The following is an 18,135-nucleotide window of genomic DNA, read 5'->3' as shown; positions in this document are numbered from 1 at the left end:
CTGAGCATTTCAAATATGCCTCAGAGCAAAATAAAGACAGAATAATGCATCATGTACTTCAGTTGTCATTTATGGAAAGGGAAACATTCAGCAAAGTACAACTTGATAGAGGGCTTTATTTAAAAAGTTTATATTATAAAATGTAAAAATTCAGCTAAACCCGATCACATGAATTGCAAAGACTTATCCCTTAGAGCTTCCAAGGTGCTGCCAGCTCCTTTACGTGACAGAAAAAAACAGTTTACAACCTAGAACACTTTTTTTCCTCCTCATTAGAGATGTGTACATTGGCATAAAACTGGAAGTTCCCAACAAACAGGAGTGGATAGTTATTGCTTTGGTTTGTTTAAAATGGGGTTTATACTGGAGAGTTGAGACATGCAGCACGGTGATCTAGCTGACTGAGGACGAGACGGAGAGGACCGAGGGGGAATACGCTGGCATGGATCTTTAATCGTCTTTTTCCTTGGCACCGTGCTTTAGGATGCGAGTGAACTCCACGTAGTTGAAGTTGCTCTTCTTGTCGATGGGGGCCTCCCTGAAGAGCTCGTCCACCTCGTCGTCTGTAAATCGGTCGCCCATTGTTGTGAGCAGCTCCCTGAGGTAATCGTCTGGGATGAAACCTGAGCGGGGGGGGGGGGGGACATTCAGATCAGATAAGAGGGCTGAAGATGGCTTGGAACAACATCGGAATCATCTCCTCATGAGGGTTTACTATCCAAGAGAAGCCTTTTTATGAACCAACCTTTTAAGGCAAGACAACTTCATTTAAAAGCAATAAAATGTATACATAGCTGCAATTCTTATGTGTTAAAATTATGAGAAAAGTACAAGACAAAGAAAATAATTTACAGTAGAAAAAATGTTATCTTAACAAGACTCCCTTGCTGCTGTTATTTTGATTGACCCTTGAGTGTAAAACAACCTCTCTGATGTAAGTCGCTTTGGATAAAAGAGTCTGTTTAGTGAATTGTAGATATGTAGAGCAACCTTTGTTTCAATCAACAGGAACGAAAGCTTACCTGTCCCCTCCTCATCGAAGCAAGCAAAGGCATTTCGGATCACATCCTCGGGGTCTGTTCCATTGAGCTTCTCTCCAAACATGGTGAGGAACATGGTGAAGTTAATGGGTCCAGGAGCTTCCATCATCATGGCCTCCAGGTACTCATCAGTTGGATTTTTCCCTTTATAAAGAGAAACAGGTATGTCGCATTTAAAAGAAGCACAAGCGACATTCACGGCTGATTAACATTTAAAATGTTTACTCGTAGAGCTAGTTTTCAAACAATGCAGGAGGCGGAGCACACCCAAAACTAAAGAGAAGGTTTTCCCCTATTGTTGCATTCAGCTCATCCAGAAGTAAAACAGAGACTCTCTTACTCACCCAGTGAGGCCAGCATGTCATGCAGGTCCTCTTTGTCCACGAACCCATCACGGTTCTGGTCAATCATGTTGAAAGCCTCCTTGAACTCCTGAATCTGAGACTGGTCAAACATGGCGAAGACATTGGAAGTGGCGCGCTGAGGGCGCTTCTTCGTGGTCTTTGACTTCGCTCTTTTGCTCGACATTTTGACTGTTTTGTTTTCCTGTGGAAAGCAAAGTGTCAGTATACTTGTACTAATAAATCTCACGGAAAGTTTTAGTGACAATCAGGGACTCATTCCATTAACATGAGTGTAAACAACATTTCAGTGGGAGTGGGGGAGGGGGCTCCTTCCCAAAGCTAGAGATACAAGCCATCTTCTAATGGTAGCAAATAGACAAAATAGCGGCCTGATAAGACGACCAGAGGATGACACCCAGGGAAACAATCTGATCAAAGGTTAAGCGTATCATGCTGCTACTCAAAATAAGATATCATCAGTCGTACCCACAACTCAGTGTCAGGCGTTTTAATTCTCTGGCAGTGATTCCTCAGAGAGGTGTCCCTCACTGAGCTATAAATGGAGATGTTCCTCATCTTTCTAGGTTGATCAGCTCACTGCTTTCACTAAGGGTAGGAAACTCACTGATGTGAGGACAGATGCCCTTATGAGGCAATGCCTTTGAACGTAGACTGATACATTCATCACATCCTACCTTGACAGATAATTATGTTCGGCCACTGGGTGTCCACAGGCACAGTTTGGTCTTTTATTCAAACTTTGAATAATATGACCTGGCTAGATAATATTCAGGTTCTTGATGGTAGTTTTAAAGGCTCCCTATTGTTAAAAAAGGAAACTCATTTATAAACAATTATGAAGGCGTCCTGAAAAATATAATTTATCAACAATAAATGATAACTAAAGGGTTGTTTCTGTGACTGCTGTGGTTGAAGCAGCTCTACATTTCAACGTTTACAATTTTGAGTATCAAAAAGATTGATAGATACTTTATTGATCCCGAGGGAAATTCAAAGCATCCAGTTGCAGGTTACAAGATGTAACATGACGTGAAACATTTGTTACAAATTAAACCGCAAAACCGACGCCCCCCCCTCCCATCCCAACCCGAAAAAAAAGATTTAAAGAATACCCCTAGATGAAACAAACTTGTAAAAAGTAAATAAAATATAATTTATTTAAGTTTCAATTACCATTTTAGCATCCAACCATCATTAAAACAATTTAGTCTTAAGATTAAACATTAATGTTTTGTACACAGGTTTTCATGTGATAGCCTAAATGTTTAATTTTATATTTTGACCACAGATGTAAATCACCACTTCCTCATAAACATGGATACATTATTTATAGTACAACTTTAATATATATATATTTGTGTTTTTTATGTATTGCTATTTTTTCAAAGTGTTAAAAAATAAATTGTGATTTGATGCAAAATAAATGATTAAGTTTATTAATCACGATTTTTAATATCGTACCAAAAATAATCGTTTTTATGATTTGACCCAACCAGGCAGCCGTAGTTGAATCAGATGTTAATTATATAATTATTCCCAATAAATAAAACCTAACGTTATCGCACCTTTGGCATTATCTGATATCGTACATTCAAGTTAATAAAAAAAAAAAAAGGTGAAACCAAAAGAAAACTTATTTTAAACCATTTCTTGTTTGAAGTTGTTTTTACGTCCGACGCAGTTTGAGTTCGCTCTCAACATGGACTGCGGCCTAGTTTTAATCAGAACAATTAATGTGCATACAGCTAACGATTGCAACTGATACACATCGAAACGTCACATAAATAGGTTTTAAAAAGCTTAATGCACAAGTTTATACTACCTGCATTAAAGCCATATGGTTTGAAAACTAGGTTAGCTTCTGAGCCATTAGCAACGCAGCTAACACTTAGCCGTGTTTTCAAAGCAACGAACCGGACATTTAAAATTAGCACAGAAATCTTCTACTTAGATACACGTCTTTAACAGTGTGGCATCCTTACAATGAAGTGAGTATTATTTAGCTAACATAGGCAGATATAAACATACAATTAAATCGTTTTCTTACCTGACAACAATACGATACTTGTCAATTAGCCCTGCGCTTCGCTTGTACTCAACCACCGCCCTTCACTTCCTGATGTTGGGTTCAGTGAAGACAACTCGGGACAAACCAACTGAGGGAAACAGGGGGGTAGTGGTCGAGTCCAAAACCCTTATTGATCGCTTTATAATCTATGAAAATGCCGTTTTACTCCGAATAAACACATATGACATTTTAACATGGCTTTTTATTTTTTAAGACCTGAGTATTTTTTTTCTTCCATTCGCGATTCAAACTCTTCAGCACTTCGGACACCCCTCAGCTGGAAAAAATACAAGTTCCGCAAACACTCCCTTGCCAGCGTTGGCATTCCTGGATATGCCCTTTTAAGGAAAGAAAGGATACAACGTCCATTACATTGTGCAATTAGGTTTTAAATGATCCCAGTTGGGGTACAAAGACCCTGTTATCATCAGTAAGTCACATATATCAGGAGTGATTAAGTATTACATGTCTAAGTTGATTGCTTATGCTATAAACAAACTTAAATAACAGTTTTCACCTCAATGTTTCTGATTGAAATGATAATTCCAGTTAGGTTTAAATGTTGCTTTTATTGTATTAGGGTGCATTGGAGAAATAACTTCCCAGGCACATGAACTCTGCATTATCTCTGCTGTATTGTTGCATTTGTTTATGTTTTTTTTTAAAAGAGAGCTTCAAGACTTTCTCCATGCTGAAATAAAGTAAAATAAAGCAAAATAATGTAAAGGTCACATACTATAATAACCTAAACAATAAAGATAAAAATGTAGATGGGATGGATAATTATAGATACTGACAGTCCAGTGATGATGGGGCAACAGTTGGTCCCCCGCTCGTTGCTGTTAAGGGAGGCTTACAGGCCGCAGGGCTTCAAAAGCAAAATATGGAACCGTTGACTCATCGGTTAAAAGAAGCCACATCTGTCTTTTGTGTTCAGTTGAGATCACCATGAGACGCTCATAGTTATGCTATCAAATATGTAGCCAAACAAGCCGGCTATCTAAAGCTTGATAGTCCTAAAATGACATGATTGTTATAAATGATGCGTACAAGAAGATGAATACTTAAAAACATACAGTGTGTAGGTCAGTGATCGTCTTCTGGTGTAACAAAAGAGCTTTGAAAAAATAACTCATTGCTAATTATTATATTGTATCATGAAAGAAAAAGGCAGATAGCACATACACATGCATGGATACTATGGAAACTTTTTATTCAAAAGAGTATTTTTCAGGTAGTATCATCGATCTCTTTCTTTTTATTCAGGAAAGATTAAAGGTGACATCATTTTTAGAATACATCGTAGTGTCGTTTTTAACCACTAGAGGATGCTATAGCTTTATAGAAAACAGATCATTATTCTAAGCGATATGTGGGCCTTAACAGTTGAGGGAAAATCTAACCCAATACTTTGTGTAAGGTTTTAAAAATGTGTTCGTGTCTAGAACTGTTATAGCCTCAAGAAGATTGAGCCTCACAGAGTGAAATCCTAAACATAGCCTGAATAAATCCCACGGGACATCCCATACAGTTGGAATTTCCTGGACAGCTGAACACAGTGACATGCTGCTTACATGAAAATGATGAATTGCAACCATATTCAGTTAGACAATCAAGCTCCCATACAGCATGTGTGGGATAGACAAATATTACCTCTTAAGTAATGTAACTCCATCACTATCTTTACCCAGAAAATGACCATAGAGCTTCCTCCTAATCTTTAATATGTTAACAAAACTGAACTTTAGGGCTCCACAGTTGCAGTGTGAACACTATAAACCCATCATAGAGTTACTATAAGGTGATAAACGTAACTGTTGTTAATAGTCAAGCACTAAACAGATTCACAGTTTTATAACTCATACTTCTCTTTAAATATCACAGGGGAACAATGGGATGAAGTTATTAGGTGGCTGTTCTCATGTTTCAGGTAAAATATGCACTTGAGCTGAGATTTAAGGAAGATACTTTTCTCCAGAAGCTTTAAGTTACAGCTGTTTGCTAATTGGAGATTATATTCATATCAGAGTAAAGCCCAGACTGTGTGGGATAAAAGCTCTGGATGGACCGTGTGCTATTCATGGACATGAAGTTATATCCAGTTATCCCAAAGGTTGCCATGACTTTGGGTTTGTGATTGGGTAGTGTCAAGGCCTGAGCCTATAGGCCACAAGTTTCATTGTGTTTCCTTGTGTTCCCCCGCTCCCCTTGTGTTTCTTGTTGTCTCTCTGTGTTTGTCTCTGGGTGTGGCCATCCTCAGATCTCCTCACCACTACCTCCTGATTGCTTCAGCCAGCTCACCTGTCTCTCATCACCTGTGAGAGAAGATAGATTAGTTTCTTGTGTTCAGCCGACTTATCTGTTTTTCCTTCTTCTCAGGATCAGCAGTCACCAACCTGCCAGCTTCTGCTCACCAGACTCTGCATTATCATCCAGCCACTCTCCACCTCTCCACCTCCAATTCTTCAACTCAAAATGATCATCTTACTTGCACATAGCTCTGTATATATATATTTATTTCTCGTTTACTGCACATAGTTCTGTTTACATCTGGTCACTACTGCACATAGTTCTGGTTACATCTGTTTACATCTGTTAGTCCGATCACTGTCCACTTACAGTATATCTACTCTTTTATATTTAGTTTTTTTAAGTTAAGTTTAAGCTTTAAGTTGTATTTAAAGAGCCCATATTCTGCCCTTTTTGGGGTTCGTATATTTAATCTATGTTCCTACCTTTGTACGTTCACAATAGCTAAAGTCCGAAAATAGTGTCTGTTTTCATGTACTGCTCCTCCTTGCTCCCTCTCCGCTCTGAGTCCGTCAGCTACGCTCTGCTGAGCCCCCACTGTTAGACCCCACGTGGGCCAAGTCTGCTCTGATTGGTCTGCCGATCCGCTCTGTCGTTATTGGTCAGTTGCTCAGCACGGTTCTCGGAAATGTCCCGCCTCTTTTACCATATTGGGAATGCAGCCTAGTGATGGGAAAAGCAGTTCTTTTCAGTGTACTGTATCAGCAGAATCAGTTCAGTAAAGTGATTCGTTCAAAAGATTCGTTCACCGAATCGTTCAGTACTTCTCCGCAGCTCTGTCTGTGAATCAGAATTTAATAAGCTGAAACACGGCCGAATGTTTAGTTCTGCTCGCGATCGTACTGAGAACAGCCGGTGGTGAATAATAAACCAATGAGCTGAGAATTTAGTTGGATAAAGTTAGTTTGCAAACTGAAAGCTGCTAAAACAATCACATTTATTTTCCCCGACCGTTCTGTTCCGTACGTTCAGTACACGTTCAGTTCGTTCACTGAACGAGAGCTCCGCCTCCGAGTCTCTCTCTTCCTCTCAGTACATTCAGTGAACGAAACACTGACTGAACGTGAACGAGCGAGACTGCGAGTCACCAGCCTCAGTCACACACACACACACACACACACACACACACACACACACTGTACTGACTGAGGAGAGGAGGGAGGGCGGGCTTTGAGTGACTCTTACGGTCTAGAGAGAGAGACACGAGACGGGAGAACGCAACTGAAGTTGAGAAATGAACGACTCTTTTCAGTAAGTGATTCAGTTCAGTTCGTTCACCCAGATGATTCGTTTGTTTTGAACGAATCGTTCACGAACTACACATCACTAATGCAGCCACTGGCTCCGTCCGAGGGGAGCATAAACATTAACACCTTAGCACTACTGTGCTACCGCAGGCTACGGCATATCGTGGGCGTGCTGCAGAAGTTAACGGGCGTGCAACATGAGCTGCAGGGCTTGCCACAACGAGCCAATGGACTTAGATCAGTGATCTCACACTGACAATGACGTCGCACTGACAAATTTTTATCAAGGGGGGCTAGAACCAAGCGTTACATGCGGCTAATGCTACAGCTAACAGGAGGAGGTAGGAGAAGCCGCGTTTCCGCAGACTTTGAATTTTTGCACATAGATGTGCCTTAACATACACAGGACACTTGGAAAACACACTAAAGAGCATATAAAACCAGAAAAAGCAGAATATGGGACCTTTAAATTGACACTTTATATTTAGGTCTATTTGCACTGTTGTTGATTTACTGCTCTGTGTGCCTTTGAATTGCCCCCCGGGGACAAATAAAGTTTTTTTGAATTGAATTGAACTGAATTGAATTGAAACATTAAAACACTTCGACTGATACACTGCCCCTGTGTTCTGCATTTCTTTGGGTCAAAGAAACACTAAACTGCCATTGCCATAACAGGTCATCCTCTCTGTCTTTTGCCTGCTCCACTTTTCATAAAATTTGTGCTCAAACTGACTTAAGTGCAAAATCCTGCAGTTCCTCCAGTGTCCACTTGGATCTGGCTGCAGAAGCACCAGAAGTCACATACGCACCCATTCAAAATAGCCTGTTTTTAGAGCAGACATTAACATGTTAACAGTATTCATATTCAGTACGTATTTACAATGAGGTGTGTAGCTGACGAGGATGATGTAACGGTTTGTCAGGAGGCTTAAAACCCGCCTCAGCTCTCAACCTGTCGTTAGGTCGACTGAAAGTTAGGCTGAGACAGCATTTCCAGCATGGAGACCGCCATCGATGGGACTCCAAAGCCCCCTGCAGGAGCAGATGGGGGACGTCACTCACGCTTCATCCAGTACTATTTACAGTCTATGATATATGTACAAGGATTTTTGGAACATTTTGACAAGCTAGCTGTTTCTCTTGATAACACTTTATGCCAAGCTATGTCATATTCATCCTTACAGACCTGCTCAACTATTCCTTTAGGTAAAGACAAAGTTAAAGTAAAGATGCATTCGTCTTATAGTTTAGTCAACTCTGCAGCAACTGTTTGTTGCTAGCTGCTCATATAACTGCAGCTCTCTGATCATTAGCTAGTGAGTTAGCTATTCTGCCTTTCAGGTGATCCTTGCAGATCAGGGCAGCCATGTTGGCAAAGGATTTAGAGGCTTGTGACATATTGTATTACACTTGTAAAATCCATCTCACAGTTATTAGACAGCATGTCGTGTTGTGACCCTGCTTACTGTCTTGTATTGTCATCCTCAGTGTTGATCTCTTTTAATGGGTTTCTACTTCACGTTGCTGCCATAATATTTGTTGCCATGCTGACTGTAGTGTCGTGTGGGACGGTGGATGGCGAGGGCCAAAAAGGATGAATGTTCAGCTTCAAAGGTGTTCATTGACATGCCATAAAGTCACTTTAACCGGGGTGTCCCGTCTATTTACAGTATCTTTTTATCAATGCATTGTTAGTCATGAGTTTGCATCAGGAGTGTGTTTTTTTATCAACATAGTCCAAACATAGCACTAAAGTGGGACCTTAAAACTCTGCCAATAGAGTCTGAGTCTTTAACTTATTTGATTTGAGTAGCTGTTTATGGCCAGAGGTGACAACATGTGACATTTGTGTGTACTTCCAAATGAGTGAAAGCGAAAGAGAGAGAGAGTGACAAAGAGACAGTAACTGGCATGTGTCGTATGTGAAGCTAGCAACAATAGCAAAGCTAAAGTTAGCAACAGTCATAGCTGAGATTGCTGCGGTGAAAAGTCAAGACTAAAGCAGCTGGATATTAAGCAGCAATGATGTATACTGTTGGCGAGGGGCCAGCTAGACCTCTATGTTTGTACACCATCACTTTTGGGTGTCCTCGCAAAACGTTGGACAATGAGGTGCTTTTGCAACTGTGATCCTATCGTAGAGTAAATCAAATGGAAATAAAGACAAATAGTGAACAGTCAGTCAGTAACGGTAAATATATTTTAATTCACTCATAAATAAAGAACAAATACAGAGGCTTACAGCATGAATTAAATTGATCAAGGAGGTAAAATAGCTTTAAAAAATGGAAATGAAATGTGGACAAAATTCCAGAAGCCAGTGTTTACCTGCGTACATCAGGCAGTAATGCACGTCCACAGAGACCTGCACCCATAAATGTGTTGGGCCCCCACGCTATGCCCTCAGCTATATTTATCTCCACCCTCACCATAAAAGGCTGCGACTGCTGCAGGGACACTCTGGCAAGGGCCAACATTATTTTTGTTGTGTAGACCGCAGCCCTGTATGCACCTACCTGTAGGTTTGCTGGGATATCAACCTTAAGTGTGGACTTTGAACCAACTTTTCCTTCAAAGCTCGGAGTTTGAGGCTTTCAGTCCAGGGTGAGTGGAAAACCGTTGTGCGGAGACAAAAAAATGTGATAAGCCAGCTGTTGCTCATGTCTGTGTTAGCATGCTGAGAAAGTGCCTGATTGCCTGAATCTTATATCATGTGTTGCTAGCTAATGTTGCAGGTGTTAATTTCTATGTCTTGTTGAGGTAATTAATTTAATTGAGGAAATGTTATGAAGTATGGACTTGTATTGGCACCATGGTGATGCATATTTTTCTGAATAATGTGATTTTGTTTTTTCCATCTTGAGCTGGATTAATCGTCCATGTTCAGCTGTAGAGAACATGAGGAAATAAAATCAAAGCACGGCTGGCTTGAAAATGATGAAATAACTGATTTCAGCAACAAAAAAAAAGTGTAACATTAAAATATAATTGAGATTCACAATAAAACTCCCACTAACCACGCAGACAGATATAGGCAGCAAGAAATTTGGGAAAAACCAGGGCTCCTACCAGGAGAGGCCTGCAGCATGTCTGGATCTATACCGTTCTACCAGAAGCATCATCTCCACTATGACCGTGGCTACCGCAGCAAGGAAACAGAGTCCAAACTGAGCAAGTACCAGACCAGCAGCAGCAGATATGCAGCCGGCAGCAGCTCCTCTGCCGCCAGCTTCAGCAGGGGGTAAGGAGAAGGAAGAGGACCGAAACTTTGTCACAGGAAAGCCCTACTGCATCCGTTAACACCATCACCCCAACCCGCCTGATCAGGTTCACCTCCATCACCTTTGGATCACTTCCATGCCCCAGCTTTGGGATCATCTTTCCTGCTTTGCTGCCATATTGACACCAATGTAACAATCACTCCCTCCTCTTAGTTCTCTTTCCCTTTGATCGACGCTCACATACACACACACACACACACACACACACACACACACACACACACACGAGGATCATCTTTCTTTAAAAACAGCTTTGAATCCTGCATGGTATTCTCTGCATGTCGACTGGGAGATTCCTTGTTTGCCTTTATGCACACTGACAAACTCTTACCTTTAACACACAGATTCAAAAACAACTAAAATCATCATGGGACATTTTTTTTGGTGTAGATGTTGCTTCGCTTTCTTTTGTTTGCGATAAACTGAGAAGGAATCCGTTGTTATGTAACGGTGGAGTTGACGTATATATGGTGTAGACTGAAATAGAAACTTGACCTGAGCATACAATGCTGCTGGAGGGAAAATAAAGAGGGAAATCTGAACCCCTATGTTGTGGATAAAATCTCTTAAAAACTCAATGTATTTCTCAGATAAGTTTTCCAATCGGTAGCTGCTGTCGCTTGGGTTTGTGCCGTCCCTGTTGAAAGCATCAGTCAGCTGTGTAATATTTACTGACGGAGAACATAATGTGATTTCATGGTGTATGTTTCTGCTCTGTTAAATCCCAATAATGGAAAGTTTCATTTATTAAATAAGAGTGTGAGATGGTTTTTGAAATATTGCACCATAAACAAAAATGAAGCTAGCTTTGATGGCCCTGTCTAGTAGCCAACCATCACATGCTTTAGTGGTTTTTAAAAACGTTCTTATTTTAGGAATTAAAACAAACACCGGGAAAATAGAGATCCTATCTTTTACAGTACTTGGCGCAGCTTTAAATTCACCGTCCTGCTGAGTGCGAACAGGTCAGAGGGCTTAGGTTTTACTAACACTATCCGATCTTGGCCTTTACACTCGCTGCTGGTCAGACAACAAATCTGTGCTGCGGTTAGGGAAGAAGGATTGAGAAGTGTTGGACGATTTAACAGTCAGGGTGGTTATGATGAAGTTGTTATTACAGGGATATAAATGTATTTATGTAGACATGGACATTGGGTTTGTTATGTGACATAACTTTATTAGATTTCAGTTAAGTTGTTGCAGCCCTGATCCTGGAAAGCTTAGTGGATGGTAAATGGTCGGAGCGGATCGGACGGTGACCCAGATAGATAGAAGAAAGATGAGGGCAGTTGACCCTTTTCAACCCCTGCATTCTCATCAGGTTCTTGTTATCTCATACGCTCCCTCCCCCAACCGTCTGAAAGCTTTAAATACCTTTTCTTCTGACAAAGTATGTTGAGTCTGACCTCAAATCCATTAAAAAAGACTTTTGATACTATAGTAATCGCCCATGCCTGAAAAAAAGATATTGCAGTGTATTTCATGATGTATGTATGTGGTTTGGTCTGTATTTCAGTGTACTCTCAGAAAATGTGTCTTTGCTATGTGTTAAAGAAAAGTTATAAAAAAGACACGCACATACCTAAGTAGATGCCAGATCCCAAAAAATGAATAGAGGCAAAATAACGAGGAGTCTATCGAGTCTAGCGAGGAGTATGTTGGCTCAAAGCGTCGCTTGTTGATAGATCCTTTGGGAGGGAGCTCATTGGTGTGTGAATCTTTTTTGCCTCTTTGGTTTGTTTTACCATCAAAGTTTGTAACAAAGGGGTTCTTCTTGTCTGTTATCTATGAAAGCTCCTGTGAGGAGTTTTTAGGCAGTTATGAAACAGACAGAAAATCAATAATGAGGCGTCTTTATGAACTACAAAAGCAAACGAGAGTATTTGGATTAATGTTGATTATTTCTAGATTTTTTTTTCAGACAAAGTAATTGACCATTGACCGTTGCGGTAACAGCCTTTTTGACATTTTCTACCGTAAATATTCCTGACAAGTGATACGTTTTATTGTGGTGTTGTTGTCAAGACCACACTTACTGAGACCAAGACATACCTGACACCAGAGTGCTCCGAGACCGAGACAAGTCCAAGACCAAGACCAAGGCAGGCCGAGACCGAGACAAAATATCAATGGAAAAAAATCATCTTGTGTGTAGCTGGTGTGTCACTCACTTAGAATGAATTGCAGTTATTTGTTCTTTTAGAAAAGAGCGATTACCTTCTATAATGACGTTGAATTAAATAGCCTGTCAGTGGTGGTCCTGATTTGAAATCTGGAGTCTGCCCAGTCTGAGTTGAAACAAGACCAAGTAAAAATGCTTTTAATTCCATAAATATAGGGGACAAAATTACCAAAAGTACGGCCTCGTCCACTGTAGGCCTTTAACCACAAAAGGTTCCTTACAGCAGCTTTAAATAACTCGTTTTTTGGGTATCAGACGGTCTTATTGATTTCTAAAGAAGTTTAAGTTTTGGGGAGGGAAACTTCTAAATGATCAAAACTAAACCATTTTCACTACTTCCCCACTGAACCCTCATTTACAACTCATACTTCACTCCGGCTTCATCCCCCCCACATGTTGATGTTACATTATCAGTGGCAGTGTCCGGCTGAGTGTCAGGCTGATGCTATTCTATATGTGTCCCAGACTTAAAGTGTCTTCATATTCTGGGCTGGAGGCAAGCAGACTGAGCCCCGTGCCAAAGAGAGCAAAGCCAACTTACTTGGCTGTGGACAAAGAGAACCAAATCATCGGCTATGTAGTGCCGATCTTCAGGGGCAGGTAATGACATCTTCACTGTATTAAACTGGAACTCTGAGAATGTTTGGAATACAAGTTCTTTCAGTTTTAACGATATGATATGTGCTCCGATTATTTCCATGGCTCTTCCCGACAATCTACCAGTCAAGAGTTTGCTACTGGGCTTTCGCATACAGAGGAAGCGAGGGTGAGGGACACGGCCTCGTACATGGCTGGCAGGGATTTGTTCACCAGTGGGCTGGAGATGGAGAGGTCGGAGTTGATCTCTAGGAGGGAGGCCATGCGCGGAACAGCCGAACGTATCTCTCTGAATAAAAGGGTCAGTTTGGGACTTTTGAGGTCATATTGTGAAGCCCTAAACTTTTAAACTGAAATGGGAGAGCTGCTTCATTTTACAAGAGTAGTGACATAATTGTGACCCGGTGACATCATTGTCCTTACTGTAGTTTATGTGTATTTAAAATCATGCCCTTCATGCGAAACCAGGATATCTCTGTAAACCATTTCCTCAAAAGACATGCAGATTGTTTAAGTTTTGTTTGTTAATGATGATATCACAGGAGAACATCCTGTTTCATGGCATCCAAGACCTTACATCATGGTACGGCGTTTGCCTCTCGTGACATCACAGATGACCTTCCTGTTTCATGACGTCATGCGGCCGTTGTTGAGTGTGGAGCATTTCTGTTTTTACAACATTTCAGAGATTATTTTGTTGCTTCTGATGTCACAGTTGGCAACTCCACTTCATGACATGTTGTACATATCCCATCAGGCCTTTCTCCCTCGTCACACCACAGACCGGCTCATGTTACTTCTAAATACTTCAAATTAGATCAATTAAGAAACGCCATTTTGTAAGTCCATCCCATGTAATTCATATTAGGCAATTAAACCCAATCATGTTGTCTGCATAGATCCATAACTAAGTCTAATTAATTGCAGTACTTCTAAGGAATATCAAGTGACTGTGGCTAAGTGGTAACTACTACTCCTTACACAGGGGAGCTGTTTATGTCCCCTGTGTAATAATGTGAAGTAGTACTCGACCATTCATTGAGCGTCATAACAGCCACAGTGACCCCCCTCGCTGTATTAATCTGTCTCCACTCTGCCAGAAAGCCTTACTAATGGGTGACAAATTCCTCAGGAGATCGTATTTCTTGAGACACAGGGAAGCAGTGTCCCAATGGTGTTGTCATATTATGTGTTGAGTAATGAGACGCAAAAGTAGTCGGGTCCTCAACGCCCCAAACTATTCATAGGACATTATGAAAAGCACTTGTGCATTTGTCATGCATGTGTGAAACAAATATGTTATGTTGACATTTTGCTCAAATTGTGAATGACAGAGCTTTGTTTTTGCATCAGCCATGCATTGTGAATTTCTGCTGAAATTACAAGGGCTGTAAAATGTTTTTTATGGTGGTCAAAGATACAAGCATACTGAACAATTGAAAGCTAAAAAGCTGTCCTGTTTGTAGATCCATGAACACGGGGAACACTTTAAGCGTATGAACGAAGACAGCCTGATGCATCCCCCGGAGTTTGTGATCAAACCACGCTCCCACACCGTGTGGGAGAAGCAGTGTGTGCGACTGCATTGCACTGTCACTGGCTGGCCGGACCCAAGGGTCGTCTGGTAGGTGACCGACTTAAATGACCATGCCTTAACCTGAAATCTGTCTTTACTTCCTCCTATACATCCTTTCCTACCTTTGTTTCCCATCTCTCATGGCTTTATTATTTTCCTCTTGGCTCTTTAATCTGTTTCAAGTTCTTTCTGTTTCCTCTGGTCTGTATTTTTTCATGTTTTCTGCCTCTTACTACAAGGTACAAAAACAATGTGGCAATTGACCCCATGGCCTGCCCTGGCAAGTATACACTTGAGAGCAGATACAGCGTGCACTCACTGGAGATTAACAAGTAGGTGGACCTTCTTCTGCTCACAGTTCTCAGAATAAATACTACAAAATATTTGTTTCCAACGTCATGGATTTTGTAGATCGACAGGAAAAAATCTAATCGATTTCCATACAACCTAGCTTGCTTAAACTTCTTTTCTTATATTAGCTTGGCTTGTTAGCCGCGATATGCTTCTCTGGGCGTTTCAGTTGAGATTATGACAGACAGTAAAATAATGTACCTTTTATAATAGGCTTTGAACCATATCCCCACAGAGGTTATTGCCACATGAAAAGAAAAGCCATTTGTTTCTTTTAGTTGTAAGATAGGACGTTGTTCACTGCTAACTCTGACACTATCGCTAACCTGTTATCAAATGTTCTTTGCAAAGCGACCTAAACAGCTATCTTATTTTATCTTGACTTGCACCCTTAGCGAAAGGCAGAAGAAAAGCACAACAACTAAAACTTTCCAACTTTAGTGAGAGGTCACTGGAAATTGAGAGTAATGTCAAAAGACTAAAAACACCTATCCTCCATTTTATAGCGCTAAGGTTAATTATACACTAACGGACAAGTGTGTTTTAGCAAGGAAGGATGCTAATATATGAAATAGTTTTGTTACAATTTACATATTAATATTTGTATTTTAAAAAAAAAAGTTTGAATTTTGTTGTGTCTCAAACTAAACAGCTCAGTAGCTTTTTCTTTAGCGTTAGTTACATGTTTAAATTGGGATTGTGCCAAACGTAAAGACCCAAAGCTACTTATTGGGCTGCCCTCGAAATCTGATTGGCCACCCCAGTCAAAAGTCTCACGCCCCTGACAACAGACAATACTTGTCCCTGATTAAGTTTCAACAGATTGACACTATCAGACTCTGAGTGTGACTGTTTCTCAGGCTATCACAAATAAAGATAACGGCTTAAGATAGCTACAACAAATTCAACTTTGAGTTAATCAAACAAACAATCAGATAACATCATCATTGTTTTTTTTTTTTTACTTTAAACCTTATTTGCAATAGGTGCAAACAACAATAGAGAAGAGGTATGATACAAATAAAAAAAGAGGGCTTGGGTGTAACAACAAGAGAACCCAAGAATACAACAGGAAGTTAATATAATACAAGAGACAAGATACAAAAGCAGCCCTGCCTAACTCTTTAATATATATTACCTATATGTTGTTTCCGTTATGTACAGCAAACAACAGGTACTTTCATGTTCTGAGACCACCACCCTAGTGCAGATGACATCACCGGTGGTATCTATTTACAGCCAGAGTATTCCTGTCCAGGAGTCATTGAACGCCTCACAGTCAGGGCTGACATAGTTGGTATAATTTACATGCTTGGGAGGGCCGAGGTTGAGGTGGGGGAAGGGCACTGTACATGCTAATCCTTGCGAGAAATGTGCGCATCATGAACATTGATCAGCTGATTGCTCTCCTCTTTCTTTCAGATGTGACTTTGATGACACAGCGCAGTATCGTGTCTCTGCCATGAACGCCAACGGAGAGCTGTCTGCATTTGCATCCGTTGTTGTTAAGAGTAGGTCTCACCAAGTATTTAAGCAATCACACACCAAAGCTCCTGACACTACCAGGTCTCAAAATGGTTTTTGTCATGTTCTCTTGCCATACTGTTCACTGTAACCCAAGGGTAGAAGCCAAATGTAATTTCAGTACCATAACACCTAAACGCCTGCCAACCTGTAATGTGACAGGTGGTATATCCTTAGTTCACATCCTTTAAAAAAAAACAAATTTCCCTGTGGGGACAATAAATATACCTTTGACCTTTGACCTTTTAACAGCTTGTTGTAAGTAAAATGATCCATGAAATGATGCTGTATGTGATAAAACCAACTTCTGGTATTCTCTTCAGGGTTTAAGGGTGAAATTGACGAGTCCCTGCCATCACCCAGACGTAAGTGTGAATTCACCCTTTGTTTGTATTTTCTCTTATACATTTTTATTGTATGTTATTAAGGCAACGTGTTAGCATACAGCTGCCTATTTACACATAATGCAGCCTCTGATTAACGTTAGCATAGAGCATAGAGAGTTTTATTTCCAGCTGCTTAAAGAAGTGAACTCATGAATTCCCTTTCCTTATCTTAACCTCTGTTTTGGTCCCCACAAACGTGTGAGGAACACATCTGTTACTGTAGCTGCAAGATGTCACTTCTCCTCATTAGCGAGTAGATTTATTTTGGTGTGTTGTTTGATGCTATGCATGAACCATACAGTTGCTTAATTTGAATGTATTTGCTGAAGACACCTGACCTCTGTTGCTTGTCCCAAAGTTAAAGGTAGAGTCAGTGGCATTGTTCGTTCCGGCTTGTAAACACAACATTCAAACTGGGCCGCTCCTCCTGCGCTAATCACCCCCAGGAGTGCACACTGTAACGTGGCTGGTACAGGTGGAGAAGCTAGCAGCAGGTAGCTTTTAGCGGAAGTCCCGGGATAGCTGGTTAGCATCAGATAGTTGACAGACAACAGAGCGGGGATTTCCACATGACACTTTAGTTCTATACTTAAAATCGAACATATCACCGTGGAGACGCTTTATTCACTCATCTTACATGAACAGTAAAGTAGATATAACCTGCACCAACTCGTCACTGACACACATACAAGATGGCTGTCAGAGTAACAACTTTCTTTTCATCACACACTCAAAACACAACACAGGCACCAGCTTGTGGCGCTTTGTGGTACTACAACGATACTCTGACGTGTTACAACGCTCTCTGCAGGGTTGGCATGTTCGTTTACTGTACCTACACTGCGAGCTATTGACGCTAACACAAGCTAACCGCTGGTGTATGGCACCTGCCTTTCCAACAAAAAGCAGGCCAACTCTGCGTCTTCGTTTAAAAGCCTACCAAAGGTTTACTCCCGTTTGGGAAAGAGTTTTATCCTTGTGGCGTTATTTTTCTCTTCTTTGCCGCTGCGTCCACGTCCGTCATATTCCCAGGTTTGAATCGCGCCCATTTGCTGAATTACATCCACTCACAAACTCACCTGACTGCTGTCATTAACTGGAGGAAACTCACGTAGAACAGTAAAATCCAGTCAGAGGACAGGGTCTCTGCAGACACAGTCACCACCACACATATAGGGAGGCCCATAAGTGATGATTGAGCGGCA

General features: G+C 40.8%; 2 protein-coding genes across 6 annotated transcripts in view; one reads left to right on the top strand and one right to left on the bottom strand.

Annotated features, from left to right (window-relative positions):
* Positions 1 to 52: 52 nt before the first annotated feature.
* myl12.1 (myosin, light chain 12, genome duplicate 1) lies at positions 53 to 3,585 on the bottom strand. The gene is made up of 4 exons (XM_061065105.1): positions 3,453 to 3,585; positions 1,385 to 1,586; positions 1,023 to 1,184; positions 53 to 623 (listed from the first exon to the last, which is right to left on the bottom strand). The coding sequence occupies exons 2-4, from the start codon at positions 1,566 to 1,568 to the stop codon at positions 451 to 453; spliced, it is 519 nt and encodes a 172-aa protein (XP_060921088.1). The 5' UTR covers positions 1,569 to 1,586; positions 3,453 to 3,585; the 3' UTR covers positions 53 to 450.
* Positions 3,586 to 9,478: 5,893 nt separating this feature from the next.
* The window catches only part of myom1b (myomesin 1b), a 29,189-nt gene continuing 20,532 nt past the window's right edge, over positions 9,479 to 18,135 (top strand). The window contains exons 1-8 of one of the 5 annotated variants that reach the window (XM_061064173.1): positions 9,494 to 9,637; positions 10,058 to 10,274; positions 12,962 to 13,096; positions 13,220 to 13,394; positions 14,560 to 14,717; positions 14,909 to 15,001; positions 16,443 to 16,531; positions 16,868 to 16,909. In XM_061064173.1, coding sequence (XP_060920156.1) covers positions 10,120 to 10,274; positions 12,962 to 13,096; positions 13,220 to 13,394; positions 14,560 to 14,717; positions 14,909 to 15,001; positions 16,443 to 16,531; positions 16,868 to 16,909 — 847 coding nt within the window. In that variant the 5' untranslated portion in view covers positions 9,494 to 9,637; positions 10,058 to 10,119. Of the gene's footprint in view, positions 9,638 to 10,057; positions 10,275 to 12,961; positions 13,097 to 13,219; positions 13,395 to 14,559; positions 14,718 to 14,908; positions 15,002 to 16,442; positions 16,532 to 16,867; positions 16,910 to 18,135 lie in introns of all 5 variants that reach the window. The other 4 variants (XM_061064174.1, XM_061064175.1, XM_061064176.1 and 1 more) reach the window with 4 other exon arrangements.

Source organism: Labrus mixtus, chromosome 19 (genome assembly GCF_963584025.1).
Source record: "Labrus mixtus chromosome 19, fLabMix1.1, whole genome shotgun sequence".
NCBI classification, from domain to species: Eukaryota; Metazoa; Chordata; class Actinopteri; order Labriformes; family Labridae; genus Labrus; species Labrus mixtus.
The sequence above is the reverse complement of the archived record's forward strand: the minus strand, read 5'-3'. Positions and strand labels throughout refer to the sequence as shown.

Coding starts and splice junctions, on each gene's coding strand:
- myl12.1 (XM_061065105.1), bottom strand. CDS start 1,568: ATGTCGAGCAAAAGAGCGAAGTCAAAGACCACGAAGAAGCGCCCTCAG. Junction 1,185..1,384: donor TGACATGCTGGCCTCACTGG/GTGAGTAAGAGA, acceptor CTCTTTATAAAG/GGAAAAATCCAACTGATGAG. Junction 624..1,022: donor CTTCGATGAGGAGGGGACAG/GTAAGCTTTCGT, acceptor CCCCCCGCTCAG/GTTTCATCCCAGACGATTAC.